This window comes from Tinamus guttatus, unplaced genomic scaffold (assembly GCF_059628265.1).
Source record: "Tinamus guttatus ecotype Peru unplaced genomic scaffold, ASM5962826v1 Tinamus_guttatus_pri_ptg000177l, whole genome shotgun sequence".
NCBI lineage: Eukaryota > Metazoa > Chordata > Aves > Tinamiformes > Tinamidae > Tinamus > Tinamus guttatus.
In genome coordinates this window covers 413,643-436,818 of record NW_028288711.1, presented here as the reverse complement: position 1 = coordinate 436,818, position 23,176 = coordinate 413,643, and the positions used below count along the sequence as shown (strand labels likewise).

At 44.8% G+C, this 23,176-nt stretch overlaps 1 protein-coding gene across 1 annotated transcript in view; it reads right to left on the bottom strand.

Moving 5' to 3' along the window:
• CACNA1B (calcium voltage-gated channel subunit alpha1 B) overlaps nucleotides 1–23,176 on the bottom strand; it is a 272,146-nt gene that overhangs the window by 37,520 nt on the left and 211,450 nt on the right. Inside the window, exons 26-33 of the mRNA XM_088523279.1 lie at nucleotides 21,807–21,903; nucleotides 19,542–19,702; nucleotides 18,315–18,452; nucleotides 17,198–17,399; nucleotides 15,396–15,560; nucleotides 14,528–14,638; nucleotides 14,287–14,370; nucleotides 4,744–4,860 (exon numbers count right to left, since the gene is read on the bottom strand). Coding sequence (XP_088379405.1) covers nucleotides 4,744–4,860; nucleotides 14,287–14,370; nucleotides 14,528–14,638; nucleotides 15,396–15,560; nucleotides 17,198–17,399; nucleotides 18,315–18,452; nucleotides 19,542–19,702; nucleotides 21,807–21,903 — 1,075 coding nt within the window. The remainder of the gene's footprint in view (nucleotides 1–4,743; nucleotides 4,861–14,286; nucleotides 14,371–14,527; nucleotides 14,639–15,395; nucleotides 15,561–17,197; nucleotides 17,400–18,314; nucleotides 18,453–19,541; nucleotides 19,703–21,806; nucleotides 21,904–23,176) is intronic.

The window sequence follows — 23,176 nt, the reverse complement described above, 5'->3', positions numbered from 1 at the left end:
TGCTCTGAAATAGATAGAGGTTACACTCCCCAGAGGACAAAAAGTTGAGTTTTAGTGAGAAATCATTGAGGGCCACAATGCAATTATGTTGGCCAAGTTGGGAGTAATAGCTACTAGCCCCTAGGCTGAATGAAGGAGTGCTTGATGACTCTTCATTTAGTAATAGCTGAAAAAAATGACAAGTTGCTGCCTTAGGATTATTCACTATGAAGCCCAGGGCAAGAGTCAGGCCATGCAGCCCAGTCTGGGCCCCCCTGAGAGCCCAGTAGGAAACATGGGGCAAAGGACTGATGCAGTTTCTGCTAGGCATCTTTCCATGAGGCACAAAGAAGCAGGTGAAAAAGGAGGCCAAGGAACTCCACACATTGGCCAGGAGTTGGTCTGGCTCTGCATTGCAGGGTGGCAGTTTGCACGTATGCTTTGGAAATAACCAGGACTATACTTGGATTACACTGAAGGAGGCTCTGATTCCAGTAGCAGTTTGGAAAGAGCCTGCAGGGTTCAAACACATCTAGGTAGTCAGGCTACGGGGGAAAACCACCCTCACCTCACTAAGAGTTGGGCTTGTCACTGATGTGGCAACTTGGAGCGTGTAACAGGGTGCGAGTAGGATGTAGCTCCGGTCAATCACGGTTCTTCACTGATGGACACCTCTCGAAACACCTCTGGAACAGTGCACTTGGGTTTGCCTCATTACAAAGAGCTGGCACGTCTTTCCAGTGCTCCCAGTAGCCTGGCTTGAACCACCTGCCACCACTCCAACCTCAGAGCAGAAACGCTTCTTCTCTGCTACATCTTTGCCCTTTATGGAGAAAATACTTCCTTCCACAGTTTTATCACCTAAAATAACCTCTCTGAATCATCTCAAATCAGACTCACAGAATGACTGAGGTTGGAAGGGACCTCCACAGATCATCTAGTCCAACTCCTCTGCTCCAGCACAGATACCTAGAGCACATGGCACAGGGTTCATTGCTCTATTCTGAACCCTCTCTAGAAGCTCCACATCCCTCTTGTCTGGGGGAGCCCAGAACTGTACCCAATACTCCAGCTGCCTCCCCAGAGCTGAGCAGAGGGGCAGGATCCCCTCCCTCGCCCTGCTGCCAATGGTCCTCCTGATGCAGCCAGGAGCCCATTGGCTCCTTGCCCTTGTGAGGACACATTGCTGCCTCACGGTTAACTTGGTGTCAACCAGGACTCCCAAATCCCTCTCCACGGAGTTGCTTTCCAGCAGGTTAACCTCTAATCTGCACTGGTATCTGCGGTTATTCCTCCCCAGATGCAGGACCCTGCACTTGTCCTTGTTGAACCTCATGAAGTTCCTCTCTGCCCAACTCTCCATCCTGTCCAGGTTCCCCTGAATGTCAGCACAGCCCTCAGGAGTGTCAGCCACTCCACCCAGTTTGGTGTCATCTGCAAACTTGCTGAGGGTTCCCTCTGTGCCCTTGTCCAAGTCATTGATGAACAAGTTGAAGAGCACTGGGCCCAGTACTGACCCACGGGGGACACCACTGGCCACAGCCCTCCAACTAGACTCGGCCCCATTTATCATCACCCTCTGGGCTCTGCCATCCAGCCAGTTCTCAATTCACCTCACTGTCCTCTCATCTAACACTCATCTTCCAAGATTTCCTATGAGGATGTTATGGGAGAAAGTCTGTGTCAAAAGCCTTGCTGAAGTCAAGGTAGACAACATCAACAGCTCTCCCACCATCCAGCCAGCCGGTCATCCCATCGTAGAAGGCTATCAGGTTCGTCAAACACGACTTCCTCTTAGTGAATCCATGCTGACTACTCCTGATTACCTTCTTTTCCTTGACACACCTAGAGATGGTCTCTAGGATGAGCTGCTCCATCATCTTTCCAGGGACAGAGGTGGGGCATACCGGTCTGTAGTTTTCCGTCTCTTCCCTCTTGCCCTGATTGAAGCCTGCAGTGATGTTGGTTTCTTCCAGTCCTCCGACACCTCCCCTGGTCTCCATGACCTCTCAAAGATGATGCAGAGCAGCTGAGCAATGACCCCCACCAGTTCCCTCAGCACTCTTGGGTGCATCCCATCTGGGCCCATAGATTTATGGGTGTCCAGTTTGCCTAAATAGTCGCTAACCCAATCCTCCTCGACAAGCAGAAAGTCCTCCTCTCTCCTGATTCTCTCTCTTGTCTCCAGGCTCAGTAGTTCCTGAGGACTAGCCTTAGCAGTAAAGACAGAAGCAAAGAAGGCATTTAGTAACTCTGCCTCCTCTGCATCCTGCGCCACCAAGGTACTCTCCCTATTCAGCAGTGGACTAACATTTTTCCTAGTCTTCCTCTTGCTGCTGATGTATTTATAGAAGCCCTTCCTGTTCTCCTTGACACCTCTTACTAACTCTAACTCCAAATGGGCCTTGGCCTTCCTCGTTGCACCCCTGCATTCTCTGACGATATTCCTGTATTCTTCCCACATGGTCTCACCCTTTTTCCACATTAGGTACATGCTCTTTTTCTCATTAAGTTTACCCAACAGCTCCTTGCCCATCCACGCAGGATGTCCCCATTGCTCAACTTCTTTCTTGTGGGAACACACTGGTCCTGAGCGTGGAGAAAGTGGTGCTTGAATATTAGCCAGCTCTCCTGGAACCCCTTTCCTTCTAGGACCCTGGCCCAGGGGATTCCTTCAAGGAGCTCCCTGAAGAGGTCAAATTTAGCTCTCTTGAAGTTCTAGGGCTGCAATTCTACTTCTTGTCCAGCTTCTTCAAAGCAGGATTGTGAATTCCAACATCTTGTGGCTGCTGCAGCCAAGACTGCCTCCAACCTTCACATTGCCAACCAGACTATCTCTGTTAGTATCAGGTCTAGCAACACCCCTCGCCTTGTTGGCTCATCAACCACGTGCATCAAGAAGTTATCTGCAATGTTCTGCAGGAACCTCCCAGACTTTCCGGTCCCAGCTGTGTGATCATCCCAGCAGACACCAGGGTGGTTGAAGTCCCCTGTAAGGACTAGGCCTAGGATCGTGAGGCTTCCTGCAGCTGCCTGTAGAAGGCCTCATCCATTTCCTCCTCCTGGTCAGACAGCCTGTAGCAAACTCCCACGACAGTGTCGGCTCTGTTGGCTGCCCTTTAATCCTCATCCACAGGCTCTCAACCTGTGCTTTGTCCTCCTCTGTGCCGAGCTCCATGCGTTCCAGTTGCTCTCTCACGCAAAGGGCAATTCCACCACCTTGCCTTTCTGGCCTGCCCTTCCTGAAATGCCTAAAGGCAGCCATGGACCACGTTCCGACTCCTCGCTGTATCTCAAAATGCAGCTAAAATGGAAGAAAATGATTATGCTGCACGGAACTGCTCTCGGCGCATTATAAGTACGGATTGCCTCAGTAAAGGAACCCGGAAAGCGCCGTGCAAGATACCCTGGTGTTACTGCAACCACGCCAGCCAGATCTCACCACAGCACCAGAGCATACGCTCTCATCCAGCGAATTCAGTGGCAGATTGAGGAGCTCAACCCAGAAGAAGGCAAGATCCATTACTGAGCCTGACATATGGTTCCCAGCTCCCCAGAGTCATCCACCGTATGCACGAGCAGAGCTCAGGAGTGTGGCGCACTGCCAGCAAGACGTTAGCTCCCGGGGCTGCGAGCTAGCAAGCAGAGCTGCCTTCAGCAGCTCCTCAACCTTGTTGTGCTTTGCTTTCCTAAATCGTCTTTCTGCTTATTCTGAAATAACCTCTCTACTGCAAGATTTCTGAATGCCAGGGTGATTGAGTGCTTGCTGGGATGAGGATCATGCGTTACGACCTTAGAAGAGTGGGACCGGCCTTCTGTGCCCTAAGGCTGCACAGTGAAAAAACGAAGGTGTACTGGAGCTCAACATGAACACTACGAGAAGTCTGATTTCAGACTAGATGGTTTCTTTTCTGCACTGCAGACCTTGATTGCGCCCCACAGACATTGTTAAACACATCAAGCTGTGGAAACGGGCTGCAAAGCAGCATTAGGGCACGCAGGCTCTGACTTAGGTCTGCCAGGCAAGCAGCGAACTTGAGGCTAAGCACGGTCTGAGCACTGGGACGCTGCTGTTGGACTGTGCAGGCTGGTGGCATCCGGCTCGGAGGTGCTGTCCCAGCTGCCACGACTCCTCAGCCCCTGTGCCAACACGTGTCGGGAGGGAGCTGGGAGCCACAGGAGGCAGCTGGCTGGCTTTAAAAAACAAAATCCTCCTTGTAACCCTCCATGTTATCAAAACACAACCTCGTGTTACACAGCTTCATGTTTTATATTACCAAATTTCAATGATTTCCCCTTCGCTTCATGAGATGATTAGCAAATTACTCCAGCTTAATAAATTACCCCTGCTCCACCAAGCAGAAGTAGGTGGCAGCCTTTTAACCTACACAAATTCACTTAAACCTCAGTAAAAGGGAGTCAACCTTGCACTTGCTACAGGCAAAGAGTAGGCACAAAGGCATTTACAAGCTGTACTCTAATGCCCCTTGCACAAGGCTTTGTTTTTGAGCTTTTGGGACAGTTGCAAGGTGAACCTGAGTGCTGACCACCCGTCCTGCCTCTGAGGGGGCAGCTCACTGGCTTTCAGACCTCTCTTCCAAATGCTCTGCATCTGCAGTGTGCACCGGACATGCAGTGCAAAGCAGGCTCTGCAAAACAACTACTCCCTTGCGGAGATGGAGAGCAACTCAATGGAAGGTGCGGGGAAAAGGAACGTGTCCTTCCCCCTCCGGCTCTCCTGCCGCCGACCTGCCTGGCACTCACCTTGAAAGACTGCACAAAGGTCCAGAGCAAGATGCGGATAGTGTAACCCTGGCGGAGGAGCTTGATAAGTCTGGCTGCTCGAAAGAGCCGCAGGAAGCTGAGGTTGATGAAGTTGTCCTGCGGAAAGTAAAGGTTTGGTGTCCTTCAGAAATTAACGCGATTGGAAACCACAGCCCGCAAAAAAGAAATTAAAATTACCAGCTTCACGATCTAAGCAGCAAATCGGCCACCAGAAAACCTTCCAAAAGAAACATTCGTCAGTGCAGATCACTCCTCATGCAGCAAGTATGAGAAAATCCCTCTCCACAAGAGCCCTCCCCTCTACTACTGAGTCAATAAGCAAAAAGGAAATAGCCCTTTCGTGCTGTCCATGAAGTCCTTGTTTTCTTTGAGCAAGGCAGTTTTTCTCCCTCTAGAGACTCAGGGAGAGGTAATGGTGCCACGGTATCATTTCATTTAAAAAAAATGAGATTGTTTGGAAGTCTTGGTCAGCTTGCTTTGTACAATGCATTGAACTTCGGCCAAGACAGATGTAATGGACTTGACCATAATGCAGGAAGATATTGTCCAGTGAACATTTAAACATCCTTAATAGAACAAGGATGTTTTCTAAGCTGACTGTTTTAAGTATTTATCCAACATGTGACTGGACAGGCTCATCAAGGAGAAATGGCACCAGTAAGACTGCTTGGAAGCTGGATCACTGGTAGCAAATTAACTGGGGAAGGTTGAGCATTCAACAGCAGGGCCATGTCTTAGCAACCTGCTGGTTTTTTATTACTGTCAAATATGTCTTTGCAGGTGGATCAAAGAAATGCTGGAGACGGATTGTGATTTTTCATTTGCTTTGTATGATTCTTTGCCCCACACCCCATTTTTTTCCTGTTCTTAAGGAAAAAAAGATAGCTTGTCCCAATGAGCTAATCTAGAGAGGGTTCTTTCCAAAACAAAACATGCAAAAGCCAGATCCCTCTTGCCCTCCTACTTTAAGGAGATTAAAATATCCCTCCTTTCCATACTGATTCCAATTCACTTAGGTGTGAATCGCTGATCACAGCCACTTATTTGAGTCAGCTGAAGAAGGAAAACATCCCACTTTAAACTGTCAAGCAGTGCAAGGGAAAATATAGCTGTGAAGAGCTCTTGGTGGTAAAGATGAGCAAAAAATAGTCTTTCCCTTGTATTATTTTACCAGAAGATGCCCAGTCATGTTAAACTGACCCATACTTTCTTGCTCATTTGGCTGCAGAGCTCATGCCAAGTTTTGGGGGGGCTTGTTGGATCTATTCTTTTTTTTTAATGCCAGCTTTGATTTGGGGCCATTAGCATTGCATCCCACCAATCCCATCAAAGAGTTCAAGAAATCAGTCTCAGGCATGCACTCTGTTTCTCTCATGTTAAAAACGCAAGCAGCTCAGAGTTAGGCACAGACTGTATATCTGACTCAGTCCTCAAATAAAGAGAAAAGAGAAAAGCATATAGATATGTTCAATGAAAGAGCAGACAACACTGAGCTCATTCAAGTCAGCAACAGAAAGCAGCGCTAGCAGGCAAAATACAAGCAAGGATTCCCCTGGGTTGTTCAAGGCCAGTAAAACGGGTGCTAAAAATTCAGCACTTGTGTCTCAGCTTTGATTTTATTTTTCGTTTTTGCATCAGTTACCTTCCCTTCACCAAACTATGCAAGAGGTGAGGGGATCAGCACCTGACTGCAGCTAGGGCCTGATGCAAACACGGTTAACCCGGACCCTCACCTGCCTGCCCCATCCCGCTGCTCCGGCCAGGATACACGCACTTCCACCCATGCACGGTGCCTGCAAGCGATCTCAGGTCCACGGGCAAGCTTTTTTTCCAGAGCCTGCTCCAGTCCTGGAAATGCTCCCACCAGGAGCAGGAACATCAGTGGGTCCTATGGACCATGTAACACCCATAGCACTCAGCAAACAGGCCTGCAAGCCCCACAGACTACGACCTTCAGAGCAACAGTGGGGCCAGATCCTTCCCGTGCCCAAGTCCACAGGAGCAGCCTCTGTGCACACAACCTGCCCCGCTGCCTTCCACCTCTGTTATTCCGGCATAATGCCAAAAAAAAGTTTTCTTTGGGCTTTAGTATAATGTTATAATCACAGCTGACATGATACTTAACATGGCTGGGTTAATGTTGACTGCAAAGTCTCACCTAGCAAAGGCTCTGCCTGCGCAAAATGAGACTTTATATAGCAGAGTCTATATATATTTAAAATAATATAATACTACAAGTAATATGCAGTTGTATATCTATATATATAGATAGATATATAAAATAATTACAATATGAAGCTAGGGGCTTCAAAACAGCCTATGCAGTAATTTCCTTAACTTCCTCACTACCTTGGATTTGGAAGGATCAAGATCAAGATTTGGGTTTTTTTTTTTTTTTTTTTTTCAAATTCCAACCCCAAACGCTCCATTTTTGACCCATGCACTGCCATTTCCTAAAAATGCAGTGACAACATCAGCTCCACGGGGCATCACTGGCAACCCAGGTAAATCCAAGTTCATCAGCGTTTACAGAACTTCCGAAGGACCGTTCTCTGCGCTCCTCGTAAGGAGGTCAAATTACACACGCTACCGTGATGGGTGGAAGGGCTCTGCGTGTGTACCCCTCAGCACACCACGTAGAAAACCCATCCCTCAACGACCAAACTGTCCAGGCAGGTATTAGAATTGCATGCAATTAAAGGGGAAACTCCACATTGCAATATTTTTTGTGTATAGTGGTGCTTTGCACCAATTTTCCTTCCACTTGGCTATCTCTATAACACATGACATACAAAAGATCGTTATCTGGATTGTCAAGCTTATTCTTTCTGCCTGTTTTTCTTTGCCTGTTTTTCTGTTGCACAGTTGCTAAGGGCAGACCAACGCTGCTTTATGATATGAACCACCCAAGGACTAACAGGGCCAACTGAGTGTCAAAAGTGCTTTCAGCTCAAGGGTCTGCACATGACCTGGCAAAGTCACTGTGTCCCACAACAGGAGGAGAGTGACAGAAGCTCCCCCGTGCAAAATGTCCCAGCATCTCGCTGCAGAGGAAGAGAGCAGGGGGAAACAAGGAGCAGGTACATCCAAGGTGCAGAACTGGCCGCCAAGGCATGGGCAACCTGGTCTTTTGCCTTCTCTTAGGCTATTTTCTATAGTGAAAAGCAGAAGAGTCATTATGAATATGGCACGTGGCCATTGCCTCAATCCTTCAGTATCAGCAGTCTCTGAATAGCTTCATCCCCTGACACAGGAGCTCTTCACGCTCTTGATGGGAAAGCAGAGTCATCTGTGTCCTGCCAAGCAGTTGCAACGTGCCCAAGACATTGAGCCTTTGGATTTTTGAGCTTGGAATGTGAGTTCCAATTTTCCGTGCCGCAGCTGGACGTGCTTGCAGGATATGGTGAAGGAGGAAGCACACTATGCTCCCACAGAACCACCTCACTACAACTGAGGTTGCTCACCCCTACTTCTTCTTGCAGCCCAGTGGCAGATCAGAATAGGAGAACAAAACAAAACAAAACCTTTGAAACTTCAGACTTTTCACTATCTTTGAACTCACCCAAGCTACCCAAAGTTGCCCACCCAAACTTACTAGGAGTTGTGAGGAGTCTGACCAAGCCAAAAAGCATCATCAACAAAAGCTGTATGCAGCTGACAAGCAACAAGAACCCATCTACTCTGCTAAGAAACTTCTATTGAGGAAACTGTCTTTAAGCACTTGAACAATCCTGAATTAGTTGTTCCTGTTCCTGCATAAAGGTTTAACATGACCAGTACTCATGAAGAGCTCCAAAACCTTGCATGAGATCTTTGCCTTCCTTCTAAGCTTAGGGAAAGCCTTGCTGATTTTAAGAGGCCCACGATTCTTGCCACACTGCCAGTGTCATGGGGACTCTGCTGTTAACAGGCATATCACATCCTTTAGCTCCCAACCAGGAACACTGAAAAAATTATTTTCTAAACACATGACAGCTGAATCCCCCTTCCTTCCCTACTACCTTTTAACTTAGCTACTCTTGCTGTACCATGGCAGGATCCTCTTGTAAGCATTGGGGGTAGAAAGGCAGTTCTGGAGGGCAATCTGGGCCTCCAGAGACCCAATTTTGGCTCACACAACTTGGACTCCACATGGTGGAAGCAGTCTGAGACTGGATACAGGACTAAGGAGACTGTTTGCAGGATCAACATTTAAGGCCTCAAGCTGCAATGCAGACACCAACGCCAAAATTTTGACAAACGGAGATAACCTGATTCTTCCAGCATATAGCACGTGCACAGCTGCTGCTTAGAGCTTTTTTTCTAGACTGCCTGGACCAGGGGCACACCAAGATGAATCATACAATGACCTTCTCAGTGCTTCTACCCATCTGTAATGGTTGCAGCTCCTGTAAAGACAGCAGAGGGTCCCTTCCTCAGTCCGCACGGTGCAAATTTTAACCTTTGCACTGTCTTGTCTTCTATATTTCTTCCTATCAGGAGATTTCCTTCTGTAGCCTTCCACTGAGCAAGTGCGGTGGTGGGCATCTGCAGCATGTCAGGAAAGCTAACGCCAGTTTTCTCCCTGACAAAACAGCAACTGTGCAACAGAAAGCCCAGATGTTAAGCCAATATGGATCCAAGAGGTGCTGTCAGGTGACCCAGATGTATTTTTAATAAACTTCTCATACGCTATTAACCATACTCAGAATAATTAAGAATGGCAGATTTTTTTAATTGTATTTTTCCCAATTTATTCTGTTTTGCTTAATTGATGATATTCAGAAAACAAATGCCATCATATCCAGGGACATCTTTCAAAGCAGGCATTAAATTAGCATCCCAGCACCTTTCAATCCTGTTCGTAATGTGATTTATAAATTTTATTTGCGTTCACTTTTGCATCCAAGCACTCTCTGTGTCTGCTGTGGACGCACAAAGAGTTTTCAAAGCTGAATAAATCAGCCTTTTCTATGCTTGCTCTTTTAATTTGAGGGAAGCAAGTCTGTAGTCACTTCAACAATATTTTTGCCTTACAACACAGCATGGGCTTAAAACACCTGTAAGACAGTCCTCTTAAATGAACTGCTTCCCTTTGCAGACTGCTCAACATATCGCATTGAAAATAGAAAAATGAAAACAAAAACAGTTTCTCAGAACTGGATTTGGTACCACCACTTACAAAATGATGGACTTCCCAGCCAGACAATCTTCTCTACTCCAGGTCATCCAGAAGCATCCTTCCCTCCTATTCTCATTCAATTTTCCACCAAAATAAAGCAAGTGTCAGTCTCCCCTTTACCATAGTCGGGTGTAACAAGCAGCGGAGAACAGGCTATTGGTAACTGCATTTGCCTCACGTCACCAATTAGCCAAGGGGAAGAAGATGCAGAACAGAAGCCAGTTTTGAGGCACGCTGCAGTGAGGCTTTTTCACCAGTGCAATCGGAAATCTCATCAAAACAAATTAAATTAAAGAAAAACAAGAGAAAATAAAAGCAGAGAATTTAAATAATTGTTTAAATTCAATGAAACCAACCGTGTCCTATATGTGATGTTTTCATGGATGGATATTTGCAAGATTATTTTACAAATTTATTTTTTTGAGCAGCAGGTGCACAACATACAGACGGAGACATGGTTTTCGCATTGTATGTTGATTGGATGGCGTGATTCAGCAGGTAGATAAGGAAAATAAAGAACAAAACAGGAAACAAAAGAGAAAATGAGTAATCAGGACGAGCAAAAAAGGAAACTCTGAAATTTCACTGGAAAAAAACTGTTGGGCTTTTGGGTGTGTTATTTTATGATATTTATATAAACTCAAAAATGTTTCAAACCAAAACAGATTCTGAAATCCTAAAGGTAACACAGACAGTGCAGTTGTCATTTGCATTTCATTTTGTAATGCAAATTGGGAGACAATTCACAAACACTTCTCAGTATGCTTTTTGTATTTCCAGGCATAGAAATAGATGTCAGTTTGCCAAATACTTGTCCATGGACACTCAGCCATGTCCACGAGGACACTTTCTCCTTAGTGACAGCTATTTTACTTTGGTTACTTAACAGCAATTAGAAAAAAACTGACATACACGTTTTTTGCCTAAGGAAATAAAAAAATATATATATTTCACTGCATTCACAAAGTAAATTACATACAACATGACTATAAAACTAAAACAATGCAATTAATCAACACATTTCTTTTCCTTTTATCTTTACTCGCCAGTGGGTTAAAAGTACCGATGCAGCAAGGCTGGTGGAAGCTGAGTCTCTCAAGGTGAGACTGCCCAGGGGAGCAAATTTATGTAGCTTGGAGACCACACATTGTCAAAAGGCCATAGATCAGTGGTGCAGGAAACCGCTGCTCCTGCAAATATGTGCTAGCCTGATCTCAAAATCATGCCCAGAATTGATCCCAGCGCACGCACGGAGTAGGAGGGCCTTCCCACTTTGTGCTGGGGACATATGAACATGAATGGTGCAGAGGTAGCAGCACCACGACTGCCACCTGGGTGCCTCTGTGCTTGGGACACCTGGACGTGTAAATGGGTAATAACTCAGAGCTGGACACAGCAGGGAAGGAGCACCCACATATCTGCACTGCCGCTTATCCAGGGAGGAGAACCAGGATTGGAAGGAGGCAAAGGGAAAGGAGCACGTCCTCAGCTGGGCACAGAGGCTTGTTCTCCTCTCCCGTTACCATCAGCGCTGTAACGCGGCAGCCCTGATGCCACGGTGCAGAAAGCTGCTGCACTCCAGAGCCAAAATTCCAGGTGAGATTTTAAGTGTCAGCTATGGGGTTGTGTGCCGAGTGGATGTTCATCTTGCTCCTTGGTCACTGCTCCCCCTTACCTGGAAATGGAATGGGCAAAAAGGGTCGGAGCAGACGTGGACAGTCAGCACGATAAAGATGTGAGACTGAATGCCTGGTGCGTGCTTTGTAAAGGAAGTCTATTTGCTATCATTACAAAAAAAAGTCTGCTATAAACCTAATTTAGGAGACACTCTCAAGATATCACTTGTGTAATCACACATGATTCCGTGAATGCTTCTTTTTGTACACCAGAAGCTACAAAGCCACCCAGTGCTTGTGCGGCCACAGAAGGTCACAACAGATGGACTGGTGGGAGATCAGGGAAGAACTAAATGAAAGAAGTTTTGAAAAAGGAGGCTAGCAAGAAGGCATCAGGGACCACCAGGCCTGCCCTGTCTGCGAGGCAGCATGTGCAGAAGAGGGAGACAGTCCATACACAAACGTTGCTGAAGGAAAGACTGAGAAGATCAAACTGGTCTATTGCCCAAGAGGCAGGGGCTGGAGTGGCAGCAGCGAATGAGCTGTATACTCAAGAAATGTTTATGAGGGCAGCTTTGGAGTGCGCTGCTGGGGAGGCTGCGGCACTGCTGAGTTGTTTCATTAGACAGCTCTCTTCAAGGCTTGGCTTAATGGACCTAAACACTTGTAAACCAAAAGCCTCTCAGTTACCACCTGGGAGGATAAGGAAAGGTGTAAAGATACTTGGAAGTTTGACCTTTTGGGACTTTGTTATTGGACTGGTTTTAGAGCTTTTTCATGCTACTAGAAAGGCATCCCAGAGCTCCTGCTGTCTTTAACGGTGGAGAACAAAGAAACAGCCACAGCGTGAAGGGAAGGAGCAGTCAGTTCCAGCAGCCCGTGACCTCTCCATCAGTACATCCAGCTCCCACAGGCCACGTGTCCCCCGTGGAGCTGTCTGGAAACACGGTCATTCTCTTGTCCCTAAACCACCAGCCAGTGGCATGAGGGGACAGCCGCTGCTCCCAAAGGGCTGTCGATGTGTGCCCAGAGCCCCCAGGTGTGCTTAAATTTTGTGAGCCCCAGGCCAAGGTGAGCGGCGTGTAGCCAAATCTCTGTGTGCCGAGAACGTGGCTAACGCTGCGTGACCACGCGCAGGAAAGGTAGGGAGCCTTAACGCCCCGTTAACTAAGTACTATCCACTGAGCAGACAGTGGGCAAAAGCAGTGGCTGCAAGCTGCTGTTCTGGGCCTGCAAAATACCTGCCCAGAGAAGGACGTTAATAAAAACTCTGCAGGCCTGACGTTACCAGTGAGACATCTCCCACAAGGAGACACAACGCAGGTTCCCTCAATGGCTGCAAGTTTAGGGTGTTGGTTCCTTCTGGAAGGAGGAGAGGGCGAAAGAGAAGCCTGAGCCTCCACGTTTGGGGCTGACTTTCAAACACTCCCACAAATTTTCACACCAAGACAAAGGTGTGGGAGCCTCAGGCAGGGAAGCACGTCCCACAACAGGGCGAGCAGATGCAAGTAGTATTCAGTACCTGCCCACAGTGGCATAAATCTTCTAAGCCTTCAGGAGAAGCGGTGTTCAGATCCTGTGCCTGATCTGAGTGACTTTACCTTGGCTGCAAGCTATGTATTAATAGGAAACAGTAATCCAAAGGCTATAAGGTTCACCAACTGTTAAAAGGACACCATTTGGGGAGTAAAAGTACATTTTTTCTGTGTTTTTTTCTGTACCAAGGATGTTGCATAATAAGATATTTTGTTAGAAACAGTAATACGATGTTCATCACCAGCTGAATGTCCTGTAAAGAAGCCTAGGGAACATCATTTTTAGTGTAAAAGGGAACAATCTGAGTTCTCAGCACACCCAAAACAGCTCTACAAATAAATCCGAGGGGCTGAGAAGAAAAAATTACAGTAAAGTTCAAATTCATTATACACAGATACAGCATCATCAGCTAAACCATGCACTGGGAGAGAAGAGGAGCAAATTTATAAAGTGGATAATATCAGGCTGTCAAATCTCGAGTCAGTCATTTGCTGCCCTTATGGAAAAATCCTCCAGAATTTAATGGAGAGTTTGTACACTGTTAATGTAATCTCCAAATTCATTAGCAGGGATAGAGCTGGCCTTTTAAGGCTGAACAGGGTATCCTTTGGCAAGTCTATCTGTTCTGTTGTGCAGTAACAGAGCAGTACTGTGATCCCCCACTCAGGACCGTGCACGCTGGTGACTTCCAGATGCAACTACTGCTCCTCTCCCCTCTTCACACTCCTCTTCTCACCTCCGCCCTTTAGCCCATAATCGAGATAAGCTCTGATCTCCAAGGGACAGAGACGATACCTGTGTGTGCTCTGTGGAGAAACTCAAACTATAAAAGAGCAATTTCCATCATGGCCCTCTTGATATTTTCTCTTTATTAAATTCAACAACATTTTTCCATAAACGGGCAAAAAACTGACTCAGGGTTAAGGCTGTTTGCTGAATGAGAAAGAGAGACTATTTCCTGGCAGAGTTGCTAGCACTGTCACTCTCATCAGAGCTTTTTGCACTGCTGCCTTTAGGGCAGGCAGCAGCGCTCAGATCTGTGGAAAGAGCAGAGCTAGTGGGAACGGGTTGCTGGGCCACCCAATGACATCATCACACAGTGAGTCCCAGGGATGACCGCAGGGAATAAGGCTGACGGGGAGAAGGTGCAGTGTCTTGACAGGGTACAGCTTGGTTGGTAAATGAAACAAATGAGCAAACTGTACTTACCGCAATCTCTGTTACTAAAATATCAGTAATACTTCCCAATACTGTTACAAAATCAAAGATATTCCAGGCATCTCGGAAATAATTCTGCCAAATGAAAACACAAGGGAGACAGAGGGATCCAGAAGTTATTTTCTTTATGCAAAGCAATATTTTTGTTTGCTTCTTTTAAAAAGTGCATCACAAAATACAAGTATTTCATGTAAAGGGAAAACAGTTGAAAGTAAATGAGGAAGGAACATACCAGCACACCAAAGGCAATGATCTTCAGCACACATTCCATTGAAAACATAGATGTAAACACAATATTCAGGCATTTCAACATTTCTTCATATGCTTCTGGAGCATCATAGAACTAAAACAGGATGAAAGAAAGACTGTTACTGGAGGGTCACTTATGATGACAGAATAACATGTTCCCAGATGACTTGCCTGACTGCAAGACTCCTGCTCATTTTAGTGACGCATTCTGTGCTCACTTTAAGCAAGACTTTGGTTTACAACATGACTACCCATGACATTCCAGAGGCACACCTTTGTCCACAAGTTATCCAAACTGGGCATTTGGGAATTCCTCTAGCACTGGGAGACTTGCTGGTACCCATCACCCTGCAAGGACAAAGTGGACCAGGAGGAAGGAAGGGCTGAGGACAAGGGCAGAACTGTGTTACTGTGCTGTGTGCCAGCAAACCCTAGGAGTATGGTGGTCCAGTGACTGTAAAGATACTCTGAGTTAGGCATGGGAGACCATGAGAGCTCATCCACAATATCCAGCCATCTCCATCTCTTCCTTTCGGCCGCTATCAAACACGTTCCAGATCCCCAAGCAGTGAAGCTCCCGACTTTTAGGGCACTGAGTTTCAGTCTTGCTGGCAACAAGCTGAAGGAAGCACAAGCAAATTCAGAGTATTTCTGCACAACTAAGTGCAGAACTGGTCCCCTGCCTGTGGGGACCAGAGGAATCCCTCAAGGGCTCTGAAAGTGACATTAATAAGACTAGGGCAGTTGTTGTTCTCGGTCCCCCCGCTCTCAGGTGGGGAGTACAAAGCCTTCACAACAAACACCACATTTGCTAGCCCAAAGGTACAAAGGGTAAGTAACAGCCCACTAACCTTCATCATCAGAACAATAGTATTGAGTGCAATCATGACCATGATAAAATACTCAAAGGGAGGGGACACCACAAATTTCCACATCTTGTATTGAAAAGATTGCTTGTTCTGAGGCATGTAGCGGGTCAGTGGCTTGGCACTTATGGCAAAGTCTATGCAGGCCCTCTACAAAACAAAAAGGTGGAAAGAACACAAAAAAAGGGGCTGGCATCATCTATCAGTCAGGATATTGCTGGGAGAATAGGGGAAGCATTTAGCAGAGGATATTATTTCTAAGGGTTTTTCTCACACAAAGCAAGCACTGGCTCCTGTAGAATATAGAGTATGATCCCCAAAGTGTGGTTACTTTTGGATGCTCTTTGAAACATCCAACCACACTGGACTCCTATGATCCCCTGCGGTCCTGAGACAGCCTTTCATCACAGTCCTGCTCCTGGTAGGTCCTGATCCCTTCCTATCTAGGAAAGTGAGTGTTAAATCCACAGGCTTACTTCAGAATACACTCTGCACATTCATCCTGGTAGGTAATTCTGTAAACTGGAAGTGGAGAACTAGTAAAAGTGTGCTTAAAAAGTATTGTGTGAAAGCACAGAAGTTTCACACAGCAAAAACGGTCCAGCTAACAACTTCAGTGAAATGTGAATTGAACTCATCTGATAAATTATCCAACAAATATTGCTGAGTAACTCCCAAAGACACCCTTATTTGGTAATTTTTGTTCACATTATTATGGGTAGAAAGGTGCATAGAAAAGTGGTTTCTACCCATAAGAGGTTCTGATTCTGAAACATTTTTCATCTTGGATTGAGAAGAGATCTCATCTCTTCTTGGAAATAAGAAGTCAAAACCTCCAAGTTTTTCCTACTGCAAATCTCAAGTTTTTTTTTTTTTTTTTTTCTTTTTCCTCAGTTCAAAAAGTGGATAAATTATCTCCAAACATTCAACTTTGATTTTGGACAAACAATGCACTAATGAATCACTGATTAAAAAGCCATCTCTTTTAATCAAAAGTCAGGTTCCAGTTTCAAAATAAATGAAAAGAGATGGTTCTCACATAGGAGGTAGTTGAAGCTATGGACCCCTGGACAAAGGATGTGGTGGATGCTAAAAATCTACATGTATTCAAGAGGAAACTGGACACATTCGTGGAAGAAAGATACACAGATGGTTACTAACTACAGAGCAACCATATCCAACTCAGAATGTTACTGAGCTGAAAATGACAGCGTTTGCAGAGTATCAAAGGAAAGCATCATTCATGCTTGCCTTGTTCTTACACCCTTCCCAAAACATCTACTTGTGCGGCTCTCAGGAGGACACTGGGTTAGACAGGCACTAAGATAACCTAGTTAGTGGAGCTGTCAGAAACAATTGTATTCCATTTTTATTTCTGATGACTGGTCACTAAAAGCACCCAACCTTTCCAGTCTTTCTTTCATACGTACATGCTTGAGCTAAAATGCAACATTATCTTCATTTTGAAGTAGAGGTGCAGTTCACAGCAATATGTGAAAGTGCTTAGCTGAAGTTCAGCATTGAGGGAGTCTCCCTGGTTTCATTTCTCTGCCAAAGGTGAAGTAGTCTGGGATTGCTTTGGTCTCTAAATTGCTTTAAGTTTCACCTTCAATCTGTCTTGCCACACACCCAGTGGTAACACAGTATTTTAGTGTCCCCCTCGGATAATGATTGCTCTACAGTATGTTGTGGCCCTGGAGGGATGAGTACAATTGCACCAGTATCAAAGTGGTCTGAACCCCCAGACACTAACTCCCATGGCTGCTAAATCCAGAAGACTTGGGTACCTCATTTTTCTCTAGGCTGCATTCTGACATCACTTTATCTCCTTGCTCTTGGAAGGTGATGATGATTAACGCCACAAAGATGTTCACAAAGAAAAAAGGGAAGACAACAAAATACACCACGTAAAAGATAGACATTTCCATTCGGTAGCCAGGGCTGGGACCCTGTTCCTCATAGGTAGCATCCACTGAGTGCTTCAGCACACTGCAACCAAGCGCAAAGAGAGAAGAAAAGTCAATGAGATCAGTGTGAAGTACCAATGACACCCTGATAGTCACTCACTGGCCTTCACCCATGGGGATGGTTTTCCACACATACTCAGGTCAAACTCAATCCCCTCTCTGTGGCTGGGAAGAAGTTTTGCTTGGGCATGTATTTAGGAAAACCCTTTCCCTTTTCACCAGTCTGCAGAATGATGCAGATTTGCTACATACAGATCCACATATCCATTCTGGTCAAGTGAAAGAGAGAGGATATAATTAGATCTGGCTTCTCTTCTTCTCTGATCGATGTGGATGAAATAAAAGTGTAAAAAAGAAAGGTGCAAATGGTCTCTGAGTAGTCCAGGAAACACTGAGGGACTGGAGGAGGAAGACTGACATTACCAGTTTTAATTTTTATTTTAGTAAGAACCTGAACATGGAGGATAGGAAAGGCCTGCCATGTAGTAATCACTGACCATGAATCCTAATTGTGGGTTGTAGCCAAAAAAACAGCCAAAATAAAGTCTTATGCTGAACAGTAAATACAATTTTGGGCTCAAATGCCTAGCATACTTTCAGCATAGGTCACAATACTTTTTTCCTTGTTTTCTTACATTAACATTATCAGTTTTATATCTAAAGTAGTGAGAGTCCAAAAGACAGGAGCAAGAAGGCTATTAAGTACTGAAAACTGCCTGAGCATCACGCTGTGCAAGCTCAGAGGAAGGCTGAGAAAAATGCACTGTCCTGCCCACTGATTCACCCTATAATCACACAAGGGACAGCAGAAGCTTAGCTGATAAAAGCCTCTGTCCTTTCCTCACAGGTAACCTATCGTTTACCTGTCCCTGGCTGCTGTGCAAAGTACCACTACCGCTGAGTTCAATTACTGACCCTATCCATCCAGGGTACTCACGTGGGCCACCCTTCTCCTGTGGAGACTGTGAAAAGCGTTAGCAGAGCCCAGAGCACGTTGTCATAGTGGAACTCGTATTTTTTCCATTCCCTGGGCTGCGCCTCCACTTCATCTTTTTCATAATCGAGGTACTGACCCCTAGGAATAACAGAGATTCAGATCAAGCAAGAGAGCTATTTACCATTATTCATGAAGAAACATCTTGAAGCTCCTGTAACAGACCTGACTTTGACTGTGCTCCATCTTGCACAAATTGTAGCTCATAGGTTTATAACATAAATAAAGGCTAGAGGAGCCACAGGAATTGTATGTCAGGTCTAGGCATGAAAGAACTTTTTATCAAGATATTCATTCATTAGGCAAAGTTGGTCACTAACAGTATGGTAGCCCTCAAGCTGTCTGACCTAACAAAAAAAAATGCAGTTTGATGGAGAAAGTTTTCTGGATCATACTTGCTGGAGTTGGATCTAACTTCAAAACAGGTCATGAAAGGGAGAAGGTGGGAGACAGGTCTCTTCCAACTTAAATTAATCAATAATTTCATGTTTCTTTCTGTAAAAAAAATTGTGCAGAAAAACTGCAGTGAGACCTGTCATCACTACTTGTAGGTCTGGCAGAAGAGGGTCTGCTGAGGCAGCCAAGTCCTTAACAGCACTGAGGTCTGCCACTGGGATGCCAAGGAAAAAGGCAAGCAGGGAATGACACATGTTGCATTGCATAAAACACCTGACAGGCAGCTGAACAGGACAAAGCAATCCAGCAACTGGGCATGGTGGGGTTTTTAAGGTATTCAGACATTGTTCCCTTCTGTAGCTAATTAGGAGTTCTTTAACCTCCTACTGATTTGTTCTTAATTTATTCATTCTACTTTTCTAATTCACATGAGCTTTAAAACAATCAAGGCAGCAGGTATAAAGAGAAGTCATCCACCCCTTCAAAAACACATCCCGTGCTCAATCTCCAACACACAATAAGCCCTGCTTAAGAAATAGAAACTGTTCTCCTGTATCATTAAGCATTTGAGTAAGCATTTGCTAGACTGCGGCCACGAATGATTAAACCATTAAAGCAACAAAATGGAAAATTCACATCTAGGGTAATTCTGCTGAAGCAATGCTCTTACTTACTGGAGACTCAAACTCAGCAGATATCCTAATGAAACAACATTGGGCTGGTCAGGTGAGCAACTACTAGAAAAGGAAAGCAGAATTCCCACCGTGGTAGTACCTGCAGTCCTTTTCCAGCTCCTTCGACTCATCAGTGCAATAGAAGAACCTGCCTTTGAAGAGCTGCACAGCAATGACAGCAAAAATGAACATAAACAGCATGTAAACTATCAAGATATTGAGGACGTTCTTCAGGGAATTGACCACGCAGTCAAATACGGCCTGTGAACAAGAGGGAAACACAGAGAGAAGGGTTGAGGCGTCAGGAGGAAAGGAACTTGCCTGCACACACGACCTGGGTGCCCAGCACCTAACTACCCTTGGCAGCAACTGCCCAACTTACTGCCGGTGCACAGGGTCTTCAACTTGCACACCAAGCATTTCTACATATCCCAGTTGTGAGAAATAACTCTGGGTTGCCACAGCTTCAAGCTTTCTCATGCATCTCCTTCTCTGGAGATCTTCAAAACCTGCTTGGACGCAGTCCTGTGCCACATGCTTTAGGTGACCCTGCGTGTGCAGGGGGGTTGGACTAGATGATCTCTAGAGGTCCCTTCCAACCCTAAGCATTCTATGATTCTATGTTTGTACCACTGAATTCATTGAATTTTGTGCCCACAAAATTTGCAAAGACGATTGCCACTTTTCTAGATAAGGGTTATCTAAGCAAATACTTTCATGGCCGACTGATTGAAGGAAAAACCTACTTGTGTTTAATTTATCCATACTGGATAGGGTAAAACCTCATCAAATATATTACTCATTGAATATTATTTGAACTTGTTGAATAATAATGAAAAATACCAGATACAAAACAAGCAAATGCTTTGAACATTATTTTTCTAATTGTCTATCAAAATTAACTGCAAATAATAAAGTCAGCATATGTCACTAGTGAACTGTCTACAACTGACTTCTCAATACATTTATTATTTAGTTACCAGTATTCACTGTTACAAGCAATTTGCAATTTAATTTTAACCTGAGAAGTTTGTCATATTAGAAATTTGAGCGGTATTACTGACTGAACAATGTTGTTTCTGTTTCTCTGAATGGAAGTGAATAAGTCACAGAATTAGATTCCTGATGTAAACCAGAAATCCTGAATTAAACACCAGAAATTTCTCTAATCACCCTATTAATCTTGCAGTTTGTTGCACACACAAAAAAAAATCAGGAAAAAAATAAGATGGATTTTGAAGAAAGACCATGTGAATGACTTCCACTTCATAAGGAGATTTCTGAATACTCCTTTAGAAACGGTAAAATAATTCTGTAAAATAGCTCAAAAAAGAGAATACATTCAATAAAAAGCAAATGTTCTGCATTCTGCAATATGATAGAGCTACTATTGATGATTTTGCAAGCAAAGAACTATACATTTCAAATTTCTAAACAATAAAGACATTTTTTTCTACATTGTTCAATCTTATTCTTCCTTATCTTTTGTCATGACTTTAGTGCACAGGAAGATGCATGGAAAGAAAATTACATGAGTTACAAGCAGGGACAAATCCAATCTTAATAATAGTTGACTGATTTTTGCATTACCCTATGTGAAAACAAGAATTTGACAAAGTTTCACTGAGGCAAAAGCACCCATTTTTCCCCTGCCATCTCACATACATAGAAAACAGTCTGAAAACTCTACTGTTACATGAAGACATTCTACAAGAACTCACAGTTCCCAAAACTCCAAGATTTAATTCTGTAACTTCTTCCACTTTCTACATCCAGGGACTAGATGCATCTCAAAGAATTTTAGAATTGGTATTGAATAAGTAACCACAGGCCATTACATTTATTTTACTTTACAATTGGTATTTTAGAGATGAAAGGGTATTGCTATAAAACCCTGCAGTATATGTTCTTTAATAGAAAAGATGAGCAGATCAAAATTTCTCATAGAGTAATAACATTTTTCTTTAGACGGTGTGTGGAAAATCTTGCAATATTCATATTAAGCTCTGGAGTGAAAGTCAAACACTCCAAAATCTATTTTTTGATGTATCATTTTAAGGGTATCACATTTATATCCTCTAATTTAATTTATATGCAGATTTTTTCTTTTCTTTTTTTAGAAGTTCGATTTTAATGTTTATTCACAAGTATTCATAAAATTGCACACAATGCTTGTCAAAAACGCATTTGACATTTTCTAAACATCTGCACAACTATTTTTATAAGTCTGGCAAAGAGATTAATTGCAACAAAACAAAAGGAACAGAAATAGCTTGGACTGAGCTTACTCAAGTCAGCTCCCACTCTCCCACCCAGGTCAGTTGCAAATCTCCAGAGAAGGCAACGTTTGTGGTTAGTCTCTAACCTTTAGTTTTGGCAGCCGTTTAATAGTCTTCAATGGTCTCAGGACCCGCAGTACTCGCAGTGACTTGATTGTGTTGATGTCCTTGCCTTTGGTTCCTCTGCAAGGGGGAAAAGGCACAAGAACAGAGGGAATTGCTGGGTTCTCAGGTCGCTCACTAAGATGCCTACAGACACCCACGGTTGTAGCGGGCCTGGGGTGACACCTCACCAGGGACGCACGCAGCATGTGCGAGGCCTGCAGCTCTGCCTGTGCACTGCAGCCTCGGTTCTCTTCCCAGCTATTCCCAACGGGCCACAAGGTGCTAATGACCTTCCTCCCCCAAGTTCTCACCCAGACAATAATCATAGCTGGGGTAAAAACACATCAGCCACAGCTGTCAGGGCAAGAGCCATGGCCTGTTCATCCCAACCAATGTTTCTCTGGGTGCTTCGTGCCCTCCTCAGGCATGGAGGTTGTGTCTAGAAAAGCAGGCGGTGACTCGGAAGAAGAGGCCCTTCCACGGGTGAAGGGAAAGCCCTCTTCCTCCGGCAAGGCCAGCTTTCCATTTCTACCCTTTGCACCCACACCATCACCCTCAGGCCTCTGCCAGAAGGCATGCCACCAAACCCATGCAGGACCATGTAATATGAGGCATATTACATGCCTGAAACAGAACTAGTGCATCTTTCCAGTTACACATGCAGACCCTCAGACACATTTTACTTTCAGTTTTTGTGACAACTACGTGCAAGGCGTGAGACCATTCCTCTTGTTACCATCATGAGGTTAAAGGGGAAGGTTAGAGTTTCTTTCCAAGTGCACTTCCAAAACAAACAAAAATTACTTTTTTTTCCTCAAAGGCACCGTTACATCTTCTTTCAACCCAACAGCAAAACAATGGCATTCCTCTTCATTTAGTATGAGGTGAAAAATGAGATGAAAACCTTTCACAGATTTTTATTCATGACTACCGGCTGGGGTCTGGGGCTGAACTGAAGTAACAGACATATGAATGAATGAATCGTATGTTGAGCGGATGCTGAAATATCTCCTCTACCCTCCTCCAGTTTGCTAAATAAGATTCATCTTTCCATAAGGAAAGCAATAAAAACCACGATCCTAGAGATACCAAAGACATGCACAGACAGCAGATGCTCCTCCTGCTCCCTAGTAGCCAGGCAGCCCTGTATGAAGGACGGGCACCTAAAGGGCAGGGAAGAGCCCTCCCTTGGCAGCTGACTGACCTAGATGCGACTGAACAAGATGGGAGAGTCTCTCCTCCTGCTTCTAGTGGACTCAAATGCAAGCTTTCCAGAGGGAAAGAACATACTTAATCCTCAAGGCCCTTTGACTTCATATTCAACACTAACTATAGTGGCTGCTTCTCATGA